We start from the raw sequence: 13,390 nt of genomic DNA on the forward strand, positions 1-13,390 counted from the left end.
CGTGTGGACGTGTGATGTGTTTCACAGCTCGTGTGGACGTGTGGCGTGTTTCACAGCTCGTGTGGACGTGTGACGTGTTTCACAGCTCGTGTGACTTGTAGATGTGTGAAGTGTTTCACAGCTCGTGTGGATGTGTGGCGTGTTTCACAGCTCATGTGACTTGTAGATGTGTGACGTGTTTCAGAGCTCGTGTGGACGTGTGATGTGTTTCACAGCTCGTGTGGACGTGTGGCGTGTTTCACAGCTTGTGTGACTTGTAGATATGTGACGTGTTTCAGAGCTCGTGTGGACGTGTGGCGTGTTTCACAGCTCGTGTGACTTGTGGACGTGTTTCACCGCTCGTGTGGACGTGTGGCGTGTTTCACAGCTCGTGTGGACGTGTGACGTGTTTCACAGCTCGTGTGACTTGTAGATGTGTGACATGTTTCACAGCTCGTGTGGACGTGTGGCGTGTTTCACAGCTCGTGTGACTTGTGGATGTGTGACGTGTTTCACAGTTCATGTGATGTGTTTCACAGCTCGTGTGGACGTGTGACGTGTTTCACAGCTCGTGTGAACGTGTGACGTGTTTCACAGCTCGTGTGACTTGTAGATGTGTGACGTGTTTCACAACTCGTGTGGACGTGTGGCGTGTTTTACAGCTCGTGTGACTTGTGGATGTGTGATGTTTTTCACAGTTCGTGTGATGTGTGGCGTGTTTCACAGCTCGTGTGGACGTGTGACGTGTTTCACAGCTCGTGTGACTTGTAGATGTGTGACGTGTTTCAGAGCTCGTGTGGACGTGTGACGTGTTTCACAGCTCGTGTGGACGTGTGACGTGTTTCACAGCTCGTGTGACTTGTAGATGTGTGACGTGTTTCACAGCTCATTTGGACGTGTGGCATGTTTCCCAGCTCGCTTGACTTGTAGATGTTTGACGTGTTTCACAGCTCGTGTGGACGTGTGGCATGTTTCACAGCTCGTGTGGACATGTGACGTGTTTCACAGCTCGTGTGACTTGTAGATGTGTGACGTGTTTCACAGCTCGTGTGGACGTGTGATGTGTTTCACAGCTCGTGTGGACGTGTGGCGTGTTTCACAGCTTGTGTGACTTGTAGATATGTGACGTGTTTCAGAGCTCGTGTGGACGTGTGGCGTGTTTCACAGCTCGTGTGGACGTGTGACGTGTTTCACAGCTCGCGTGACTTGTGGACGTGTTTCAGCGCTCGTGTGGACGTGTGGCGTGTTTCACAGCTCGTGTGACTTGTAGATGTGTGACATGTTTCACAGCTCGTGTGGACGTGTGGCGTGTTTCACAGCTCGTGTGATTTGTGGATGTGTGACGTGTTTCACAGTTCATGTGATGTGTTTCACAGCTCGTGTGGACGTGTGACGTGTTTCACAGCTCGTGTGAACGTGTGACGTGTTTCACAGCTCGTGTGACTTGTAGATGTGTGACGTGTTTCACAACTCGTGTGGACGTGTGGCGTGTTTCACAGCTCGTGTGACTTGTGGATGTGTGATGTTTTTCACAGTTCGTGTGATGTGTGGCGTGTTTCACAGCTCGTGTGGACATGTGACGTGTTTCACAGCTCGTGTGACTTGTAGATGTGTGACGTGTTTCAGAGCTCGTGTGGACGTGTGACGTGTTTCACAGCTCGTGTGGACGTGTGACGTGTTTCACAGCTCGTGTGACTTGTAGATGTGTGACGTGTTTCACAGCTCATTTGGACGTGTGGCATGTTTCCCAGCTCGCTTGACTTGTAGATGTTTGACGTGTTTCACAGCTCGTGTGGACGTGTGGCATGTTTCACAGCTCGTGTGGACGTGTGACGTGTTTCACAGCTCGTGTGACTTGTAGATGTGTGACGTGTTTCACAGCTCGTGTGGACGTGTGGCGTGTTTCACAGCTCGTGTGGACGTGTGGCGTGTTTCACAGCTTGTGTGACTTGTAGATATGTGACGTATTTCACAGCTCGTGTGGATGTGTGGCGTGTTTCACAGCTCATGTGACTTGTAGATGTTTGACGTGTTTCACAGCTCGAGTGGACGTGTGGCGTGTTTCACAGCTCGTGTGGACGTGTGACGTGTTTCACAGCTCGTGTGACTTGTAGATGTGTGACGTGTTTCAGAGCTCGTGTGGACGTGTGATGTGTTTCACAGCTCGTGTGGACGTGTGGCGTGTTTCACAGCTCGTGTGGACGTGTGACGTGTTTCACAGCTCGTGTGACTTGTAGATGTGTGAAGTGTTTCACAGCTCGTGTGGATGTGTGGCGTGTTTCACAGCTCATGTGACTTGTAGATGTGTGACGTGTTTCAGAGCTCGTGTGGACGTGTGATGTGTTTCACAGCTCGTGTGGACGTGTGACGTGTTTCACAGCTCGTGTGACTTGTAGATGTGTGACGTGTTTCACAGCTCATTTGGACGTGTGGCATGTTTCCCAGCTCGCTTGACTTGTAGATGTTTGACGTGTTTCACAGCTCGTGTGGACGTGTGGCATGTTTCACAGCTCGTGTGGACGTGTGACGTGTTTCACAGCTCGTGTGACTTGTAGATGTGTGACGTGTTTCACAGCTCGTGTGGACGTGTGGCGTGTTTCACAGCTCGTGTGGACGTGTGGCGTGTTTCACAGCTTGTGTGACTTGTAGATATGTGACGTATTTCACAGCTCGTGTGGATGTGTGGCGTGTTTCACAGCTCATGTGACTTGTAGATGTTTGACGTGTTTCACAGCTCGAGTGGACGTGTGGCGTGTTTCACAGCTCGTGTGGACGTGTGACGTGTTTCACAGCTCGTGTGACTTGTAGATGTGTGACGTGTTTCAGAGCTCGTGTGGACGTGTGATGTGTTTCACAGCTCGTGTGGACGTGTGGCGTGTTTCACAGCTCGTGTGGACGTGTGACGTGTTTCACAGCTCGTGTGACTTGTAGATGTGTGAAGTGTTTCACAGCTCGTGTGGATGTGTGGCGTGTTTCACAGCTCATGTGACTTGTAGATGTGTGACGTGTTTCAGAGCTCGTGTGGACGTGTGATGTGTTTCACAGCTCGTGTGGACGTGTGGCGTGTTTCACAGCTTGTGTGACTTGTAGATGTGTGACGTGTTTCAGAGCTCGTGTGGACGTGTGGCGTGTTTCACAGCTCGTGTGGACGTGTGGCGTGTTTCACAGCTCGTGTGGACGTGTGACGTGTTTCCCAGCTCGTGTGACTTGTAGATGTGTGACATGTTTCACAGCTCGTGTGGACGCGTGGCGTGTTTCACAGCTCGTGTGACTTGTGGATGTGTGACGTGTTTCACAGTTCGTGTGATGTGTTTCACAGCTCGTGTGGACGTGTGACGTGTTTCACAGCTCGTGTGGACGTGTGACGTGTTTCACAGCTCGTGTGACTTGTAGATGTGTGACGTGTTTCACAGCTCGTGTGGACGTGTGGCGTGTTTCACAGCTCGTGTGGACGTGTGACGTGTTTCACAGCTCGTGTGACTTGTAGATGTGTGACGTGTTTCAGAGCTCGTGTGGACGTGTGACGTGTTTCACAGCTCGTGTGGACGTGTGACGTGTTTCACAGCTCGTGTGGACGTGTGACGTGTTTCACAGCTCGTGTGACTTGTAGATGTGTGACGTGTTTCACAGCTCATTTGGACGTGTGGCATGTTTCCCAGCTCGCTTGACTTGTAGATGTTTGACGTGTTTCACAGCTCGTGTGGACGTGTGGCATGTTTCACAGCTCGTGTGGACGTGTGACGTGTTTCACAGCTCGTGTGACTTGTAGATGTGTGACGTGTTTCACAGCTCGTGTGGACGTGTGGCGTGTTTCACAGCTCGTGTGGACGTGTGGCGTGTTTCACAGCTTGTGTGACTTGTAGATATGTGACGTATTTCACAGCTCGTGTGGATGTGTGGCGTGTTTCACAGCTCATGTGACTTGTAGATGTTTGACGTGTTTCACAGCTCGAGTGGACGTGTGGCGTGTTTCACAGCTCGTGTGGACGTGTGACGTGTTTCACAGCTCGTGTGACTTGTAGATGTGTGACGTGTTTCAGAGCTCGTGTGGACGTGTGATGTGTTTCACAGCTCGTGTGGACGTGTGGCGTGTTTCACAGCTCGTGTGGACGTGTGACGTGTTTCACAGCTCGTGTGACTTGTAGATGTGTGAAGTGTTTCACAGCTCGTGTGGATGTGTGGCGTGTTTCACAGCTCATGTGACTTGTAGATGTGTGACGTGTTTCAGAGCTCGTGTGGACGTGTGATGTGTTTCACAGCTCGTGTGGACGTGTGGCGTGTTTCACAGCTTGTGTGACTTGTAGATGTGTGACGTGTTTCAGAGCTCGTGTGGACGTGTGGCGTGTTTCACAGCTCGTGTGGACGTGTGGCGTGTTTCACAGCTCGTGTGGACGTGTGACGTGTTTCCCAGCTCGTGTGACTTGTAGATGTGTGACATGTTTCACAGCTCGTGTGGACGCGTGGCGTGTTTCACAGCTCGTGTGACTTGTGGATGTGTGACGTGTTTCACAGTTCGTGTGATGTGTTTCACAGCTCGTGTGGACGTGTGACGTGTTTCACAGCTCGTGTGGACGTGTGACGTGTTTCACAGCTCGTGTGACTTGTAGATGTGTGACGTGTTTCACAGCTCGTGTGGACGTGTGGCGTGTTTCACAGCTCGTGTGGACGTGTGACGTGTTTCACAGCTCGTGTGACTTGTAGATGTGTGACGTGTTTCAGAGCTCGTGTGGACGTGTGACGTGTTTCACAGCTCGTGTGGACGTGTGACGTGTTTCACAGCTCGTGTGACTTGTAGATGTGTGACGTGTTTCACAGCTCATTTGGACGTGTGGCATGTTTCCCAGCTCGCTTGACTTGTAGATGTTTGACGTGTTTCACAGCTCGTGTGGACGTGTGGCATGTTTCACAGCTCGTGTGGACGTGTGACGTGTTTCACAGCTCGTGTGACTTGTAGATGTGTGACGTGTTTCACAGCTCGTGTGGACGTGTGGCGTGTTTCACAGCTCGTGTGGACGTGTGCCGTGTTTCACAGCTCGTGTGACTTGTAGATATGTGACGTATTTCACAGCTCGTGTGGATGTGTGGCGTGTTTCACAGCTCATGTGACTTGTAGATGTTTGACGTGTTTCACAGCTCGTGTGGACGTGTGGCGTGTTTCACAGCTCGTGTGGACGTGTGACGTGTTTCACAGCTCGTGTGACTTGTAGATGTGTGACGTGTTTCAGAGCTCGTGTGGACGTGTGATGTGTTTCACAGCTCGTGTGGACGTGTGGCGTGTTTCACAGCTCGTGTGGACGTGTGACGTGTTTCACAGCTCGTGTGACTTGTAGATGTGTGAAGTGTTTCACAGCTCGTGTGGATGTGTGGCGTGTTTCACAGCTCATGTGACTTGTAGATGTGTGACGTGTTTCAGAGCTCGTGTGGACGTGTGATGTGTTTCACAGCTCGTGTGGACGTGTGGCGTGTTTCACAGCTTGTGTGACTTGTAGATGTGTGACGTGTTTCAGAGCTCGTGTGGACGTGTGATGTGTTTCACAGCTCGTGTGGACGTGTGACGTGTTTCACAGCCCGTGTGACTTGTAGATGTGTGACATGTTTCACAGCTCGTGTGGACGTGTGACGTGTTTCACAGCTCGTGTGGACGTGTGACGTGTTTCACAGCTCGTGTGAATTGTAGATGTGTGACGTGTTTCACAGCTCGTGTGGACGTGTGGCGTGTTTCACAGCTCGTGTGGACGTGTGAAGTGTTTCACAGCTCATGTGACTTGTAGATGTTTGACGTGTTTCACAGCTCGTGTGGACGTGTGACGTGTTTCAGAGCTCGTGTGGACGTGTGATGTGTTTCACAGCTCGTGTGGACGTGTGGCGTGTTTCACAGCTCGTGTGGACGTGTGACGTGTTTCACAGTTCGTGTGACTTGTAGATGTGTGACGTGTTTCACAGCTCGTGTGGATGTGTGGCGTGTTTCACAGCTCATGTGACTTGTAGATGTGTGACGTGTTTCAGAGCTCGTGTGGACGTGTGATGTGTTTCACAGCTCGTGTGGACGTGTTTCGTGTTTCACAGCTCGTTTGACTTGTGGACGTGTTTCTCAGCTAATGTGGACGTGTGGCGTGTTTCACAGCTCGTGTGGACGTGTGACGTGTTTCACAGCTCGTGTGACTTGTAGATGTGTGACATGTTTCACAGCTCATGTGGACGTGTGGCGTGTTTCACAGCTCGTGCGACTTGTGGATGTGTGACGTGTTTCACAGTTCGTGTGATGTGTTTCACAGCTTGTGTGACGTGTTTCACAGCTCGTGTGGACGTGTGACGTGTTTCACAGCTCGTGTGACTTGTAGATGTGTGACGTGTTTCACAGCTCATTTGGACGTGTGGCATGTTTCCCAGCTCGCTTGATTTGTAGATGTTTGACGTGTTTCACAGCTCGTGTGGACGTGTGCCGTGTTTCACAGCTCGTGTGGACGTGTGACGTGTTTCACAGCTCGTGTGACTTGTAGATGTGTGACGTGTTTCAGAGCTCGTGTGGACGTGTGATGTGTTTCACAGCTCGTGTGGACGTGTGGCGTGTTTCACAGCTCGTGTGGACGTGTGACGTGTTTCACAGCTCGTGTGGATGTGTGGCGTGTTTCACAGGTCATGTGACTTGTAGATGTGTTACGTGTTTTACAGTTCGTGTGGATGTGTGGCGTGTTTCACAGCTCATGTGACTTGTAGATGTGTGACGTGTTTCACAGCTCGTGTGGATGTGTGGTGTGTTTCACAGCTCATGTGACTTGTAGATGTGTGACGTGTTTCACAGCTCGTGTGGATGTGTGGCGTGTTTCACAGCTCGTGTGACTTGTAGATGTGTGACGTGTTTCAGAGCTCGTGTGGACGTGTGGCGTGTTTCACAGCTCGTGTGGACGTGTGACGTGTTTCACAGCTCGTGTGACTTGTGGACGTGTTTCTCAGCTCGTGAGGACGTGTGCCGTGTTTCACAGCTCGTGTGGACGTGTGACGTGTTTCACAGCTCGTGTGACTTGTAGATGTGTGACATGTTTCACAGCTCGTGTGGACGTGTGGCGTGTTTCACAGCTCGTGTGACTTGTAGATGTATGACGTGTTTCACAGTTCGTGTGATGTGTTTCACAGCTCGTGTGGACGTGTGACGTGTTTCACAGCTCGTGTGGACGTGTGACGTTTTTCACAGCTCGTGTGACTTGTAGATGTGTGACGTGTTTCACAGCTCGTGTGGACGTGTGGCGTGTTTCACAGCTCGTGTGACTTGTGGATGTGTGACGTTTTTCACAGTTCGTGTGATGTGTTTCACAGCTCGTGTGGACGTGTGACGTGTTTCACAGCTCATGTGACTTGTAGACTTGTAACGTGTTTCACAGCTCATGTGACTTGTAGACTTGTGACGTGTTTCACAGCTCGTTTGACTTGTAGATGTGTGACGTGTTTCACAGCTCATGTGGACGTGTGGTGTGTTTCACAGCTCGTGTGGACGTGTGACGTGTTTCACAGCTCGTGTGACTTGTAGATGTGTGACATTTTTCACAGCTTGTGTGGACGTGTGGCGTGTTTCACAGCTCGTGTGACTTGTAGATGTGTGTCGTGTTTCACAGCTCTTGTGGACGTGTGATGTGTTTCACAGCTCGTGTGGACGTGTGACGTGTTTCACAGCTCGTGTGACGTGTTTCACAGCTCGTGTGGACGTGTTACGTGTTTCACAGCTCATGTGACTTGTGACGTGTTTCACAGCTTGTGTGGACGTGTGACGTTTTTCACAGCTCGTGTGACTTGTAGACGTGTGACGTGTTTCACAGCTCGTGTGACTTGTGGACGTGTTTCACAGCTCGTGTGAGGTGTGGACGTGTTTCACAGCTCGTGTGGACGTGTGAACGTGCAACATAAGAACATTTATATGAAGCAGCCTCGTGCAGCAACATGAGTCTGGACGAAGACGCCCGCTGGCTGGAGTGGGTCACCAGACAGTTTGAGAGCATCGCCGGAGACGACAAGGAGATCGACATCGACGAGTTTAAAACAGCCTTAAAGGTCAAAGAGGTGATAAAACATATTTAAAAGTCCACAAAGTATTTATTATGATCTGAACCCGCTGCAGGTTTCAATAACAGATATCACACATTATGTTCACAATAGTATTTATTTTTACTATTATTTATTATCATTTATTATTCCTGTAATTTATTATTATTATTCCTCTTATTTACTACATTATTTTATTGTTTTTGTTATTTAAATTGTTATTTATCATTCTTGTAATTTTCAATGTTTTATTATTTCTATCACACATTTCTATTATTTATTAGATATGTTTTGTATTTCAAGTTTAGCGAAATGTTTGAATGCGGCTTCGTGTCCCTCATCATTATCTGATGTTTCTCTCCTCAGTCTTTCTTCGCCGAGCGTTTCTTCGCGCTCTTCGACTCTGATGGCAGCGGCTCCATCAGTCTGGACGAGCTGTTGGAAGCTCTCAACCTCCTGATCCATGGCAGCGAGACGGACAAACTGCACTTCCTGTTCCAGGTGTACGACGTGGACGGTCAGCGCGCACTCTTTTTCTGCTGAAGTTAAAGAGTCAAACATTTCAGAGAAAAAAGAAACAAAATGGAAATAATGAAGACATATATGTATATATATACATATATACATATATATGTGTATATATGTATATATATATTACTTCATCTACCTTCACAGGTGGAGAAACTCACTGTTGTGTTTCTGTCCTGCAGGCAGCGGCTCCATCGACCCCGATGAGCTGCGGACGGTCCTGAAGTCGTGTCTGCGTGAGAGCGCCATCTCTCTGCCGGAGGAGAAGCTGGATGACCTGACCCTGGCGCTGTTTGAGTCGGCCGATAAAGACAATAGCGGCTCCATCACCTTCGAAGAGCTCAAGGCCGAGCTGGAGAACTTCCCCGAGGTGATGGAGAACCTCACCATCAGGTCAGACGCCGTCCGGTTATTTTGTGTTATTATTATTGTTGTTATTGCTATTATTGATATTGTTGTTATTAGTTGTAGTATTGTTGTTGTTGTTATTAATATTGTTGTTATTATTGATATTGTTGTTATTATTAGTAGTATTGTTATTATTATTATTGTTGTTATTAGTTGTAGTATTGTTGTTGTTGTTATTATTATTAATGTTGTTGTTATTATTAGTATTGTTGTTGTTGTTATTAGTAGTGTTGTTGTTATTATTATTAATAATATTGTTGTTATTATTATTATTAATAATATTGTTGTTGTTGTTATTATTAGTATTGTTGTTATTATTAATGTTGTTGTTATTATTAGTAGTATTGTTGTTATTATTATTAATAATAATATTATTGTTATTATTATTAGTATTGTTGTTATTGTTATTAATATTGTTGTTATTATTAGTAGTATTGTTGTTATTATTATTATTGTTATTATTAGTTGTATTGTTGTTGTTATTAATATTGTTGTTATTATTATTAGTATTGTTGTTATTATTATTATTATTGATATTGTTGTTATTAGTTGTAGTATTGTTGTTGTTGTTATTAGTAGTAGTATTGTTATTATTATTAATGTTGTTATTATTATTATTATTCATATTGTTGTTATTATTAGTAGTATTGTTGTTGTTACTACTATTTAAATTATTATCAGTAATTTATTATTAGGTATTATTCCTGTTGTTTATTATTATTATTTATTGTTTTTATTTATTATTGCTATTGTTTGTTATTTAATCTATTATTCTAATGTTAAATATTATATTGTATTATTAATAATAATAATATAATAAAAGGTGGAGGTCACTTTACACGTTTGTATGTGTTTATTTATTACCTCTCAGCGCTGCTAACTGGCTGAAGCCTCCGGATGTGGACCAGAAGAAGCGGCAGGCTCCTCGCTACCTGACGCGAGCCTATTGGCTGAACAACAGCAGGAAGCTGTTCTTCCTCTTTCTGTACGCCTGCGTCAACCTGCTGCTCTTCATCACCGCTGTGCTGCAGCACAGTCGTCAGGGGGGGGGGCTGGTACATGCTGGCCAAGGGCTGCGGACAGTGTCTCAACTTCAACTGCACCTTTATCATGGTACGAGCTGCTGCACACGTTTCTTATTATTTTAGCACAGAGACATTAAATCATCTTAAATATCTCTTTCATTTATTTTAATAAACCAGAGACGTCAACACCAAACTTTATCTCTGTGACGATGAATCAGGAGCTGCAGCGGTAAAATTCTGATGATTCATATTTTTCAGCCTCAAATCTGCAGATCTGATGCTTTTCTGTTTTATATTCATATTTAATATTATTTAATATTTATATTTATAGATCTTTGGACATTTAAAGACTTTTAAAGACTTTATATTATTATTATTATAATAGTGTCTTAAAGACCTCAGGACTCTAAGACACTGAGATGTGCCACTCTTTAGAACTAAACATTAATGTAGAGAATAATCTGCAGATGAATGAAACACTTGTGAGTTGCAGCCTGAGATGAATCCACTTGATGATAAACAGTTTATTATCAGCAGGTAACGTTCACTAAACATCATGTCAGAGACTCTGACACATAAACAGATATGGGGGGGGGGGGGGGGGTCACCAGAAGGTTGTGAGGTCAATACCAGGGCTGCATCGTTGTACCCCTGAGATGCTCCAGAGACACTGACCCTGTAGAAGAAGAAGTTCATGTTCTGTGAAGTTAAAACAAGATAAAACTAAATAAGAAAAAATGTAGGTGTATTAAACTGAAACAAGAATAGCATTTACATTTTAAATATAAAGGAGTATATATTTATACATATATATTCTTTTTTGTATATGTATAAAATATATATATTTACAGTATATATTTTATATATAAATAAATACCCTGAGCAGTTTTGCTGAGTCGTGACTGACCTGCAGTTCCGTATCAAACCTCTGGTCGCAGGTTCTGATGCTGCGGCGCTTCCTCACCTGGCTGCGGGCCACCTGGGTAGTGAGGGTTCTTCCTCTGGACCAGAACATCCTGCTGCACCAGATCGTGGGCTACGTCATCCTCTGCTTCACGCTGGTGCACACCACCGCACACTTCTGTAACTTCGGTACCCTCACACACTGCCTCTCACATCTTCACGTTGTGTCTCTGAGTCTTCATGTCTCAGTGTTTCTTTGAGTCTTTATATCTCAGTGTTTCTTTGAGTCTTTATATCTCAGTGTTTCTTTGAGTCTTCATGTCTCAGTGTTTCTTTGAGTCTTTATATCTCAGTGTTTCTTTGAGTCTTTATATCTCAGTGTTTCTTTGAGTCTTTATATCTCAGTGTTTATTTGAGTCTTTATATCTCAGTGTTTCTTTGAGTCTTTATATCTCAGTGTTTCTTTGAGTCTTTATATCTCAGTGTTTCTTTGAGTCTTTATATCTCAGTGTTTCTTTGAGTCTTTATATCTCAGTGTTTATTTGAGTCTTTATATCTCAGTGTTTCTTTGAGTCTTTATATCTCAGTGTTTCTTTGAGTCTTTATATCTCAGTGTTTATTTGAGTCTTTATATCTCAGTGTTTCTTTGAGTCTTCATGTCTCAGTGTTTCTTTGAGTCTTTATATCTCAGTGTTTCTTTGAGTCTTTATATCTGTGTTTCTTTGAGTCTTCATGTCTCAGTGTTTATTTGAGTCTTTATATCTCAGTGTTTCTTTGAGTCTTCATGTCTCAGTGTTTCTTTGAGTCTTTATGTCTCAGTGTTTCTTTGAGTCTTCCTGTTTCAGTGTATCTTTGAGTCTTTGTGTTTCAGTGCGACTGTCAGAGAGCAGTGAGTACCGGCTGTGGGAGTACCTGCTGACCACGCGGCCGGGGATCGGCTGGGTGAAAGGGACAGCCTCGCTGACGGGGATCGTCCTGCAGGGGGCCATCGGCCTCATGGTGCTCTGCTCCAGCACCTTCGTACGACGCAGCGGACACTTTGAGGTGACAGGAAGCTGATACATACAATTAGAAATAAACACACACACGCAGAGTGGGCTGATGCTGAACATGATATAATAAGAGAAAATTTAATTGTTATGATCACATCAGTAATTCAAATAATTACGTTGACAGTAAAGATAAATAAATAATAATAATGAAATATACATTATAGAGATTTAATGTTTCACTGTTCAGCTACTTTGAGATGATTTTCAATTATCTTTTTTAGATTGAGTTCTTGATTGAGCTTCAAATTAAATATGTTACACAACCATTTGATTTATTATCCAGAACCTCCAACATAATATTAAAAGGTGGAAATGTAAAGTTCACCCACCTTCACCCACAATCAGACACTGTGTGTGTGTGTGTGTGTGTGTGTGTGTGTGTGTGTGTGTGTGTGTGTGTGTGGCTCCCTCTGGTGGTCAGCTATTGCAATAAAGATTATAATCTGTTTTTATTCTCCGGCTGCAGATTTATTTTTATCGTCACATCTTTTAGAATTTCTTGATTGACGGATTCATTTATTTATGGTTTATCAGACAAAGAAAATATTATTAATGAAGTAATAATTGTTCAGTTAATCAGTTGTTATTGTGCTGCATTGAATATGTAAAATGTCTGTCTGTGCTCCTGTCTGTCTGTGCGTGCTCCTGTCTGTCCTGCCTGTCTGTCTGTCCTGCCTGTCTGTCTGTCCTCCTGTCTGTCTGTGCTCCTGTCTGTCCTCCTGTTTGTCTGTCCTCCTGTCTGTTTGTGCTCCTGTCTGTCTTCCTGTCCATCTGTGGTCCTGTCTGTCTGTCTGTCTGTGCGTGCTCCTGTCTGTTTGTCCTCGTGTCTGTATGTGCTTTCGGTCTGTCCCTCACTGTCTGTCTAGTCTGGTCCTCTCTGTCTGCCCTGTGCCCTCCGGTCCTGCCTGGTCTGTCCTCCTGATCTGTCTGTCTGTGCTCACCTGTCTGCCTGTCCTGGTCCTCCTGTCTGCCTGGTCTGTCTGCCTGTCTGTCCTCCTGTCTGTCTGTGCTCCTGTCCTGTCTGTGCTCCTGTCTGTCCCCTGTTTGTCTGTCCTCCTGTCTGGTGTGTGCTCCTGGTTCCTTGTCTTCCTGTCCATCTTGTGGGTCCTGTCCTGTCTGTCTGTCTGGTGCGTGCTCCTGTCTGTTTGTCCATCGTGTCTGTATGTGCTTTCTGTCTGTCCCTCCTGTCTGTCTGTCTGTCCTCCTGTCTGCCTGTGCTCAGAGTCTGCCCTGCTGTCCTACTGTCTGTCTGTCTGTGCTTCCTGTCTGCCTGTCTGTCCTCACTGTCTGCCTGTCCTGTCTGCCTGTCTGTCCTCCTGTCTGTCTGTGCCTTCCCTTCGGCCCCCGCTGTCCCTGTGCTCTTGTCTGTCTTCCTCCACTGTTCTGCCTTTTTTGTCCTGTCGCTGTTCTGTTGCACCTGTCCCCTCCTGTCTGTCTGTCGCTGGTGGTTGCTCCTGTCTG

The 13,390-nt window shown here is 45.9% G+C and overlaps 1 protein-coding gene across 1 annotated transcript; it reads left to right on the plus strand.

The window, feature by feature from the left end:
* Positions 1–7,897: 7,897 nt before the first annotated feature.
* On the plus strand, positions 7,898–11,936 carry nox5 (NADPH oxidase, EF-hand calcium binding domain 5). Its single transcript, XM_029428065.1, is given in 7 exon segments — positions 7,898–8,031; positions 8,380–8,530; positions 8,724–8,934; positions 9,821–10,004; positions 10,006–10,062; positions 10,913–11,066; positions 11,749–11,936. Coding segments are annotated over 7 exon segments (1,065 nt in total). The 5' UTR covers positions 7,898–7,911.
* Positions 11,937–13,390: the final 1,454 nt, after the last annotated feature.

Source organism: Cottoperca gobio, unplaced genomic scaffold, assembly GCF_900634415.1.
Source record: "Cottoperca gobio unplaced genomic scaffold, fCotGob3.1 fCotGob3_437arrow_ctg1, whole genome shotgun sequence".
NCBI lineage: Eukaryota > Metazoa > Chordata > Actinopteri > Perciformes > Bovichtidae > Cottoperca > Cottoperca gobio.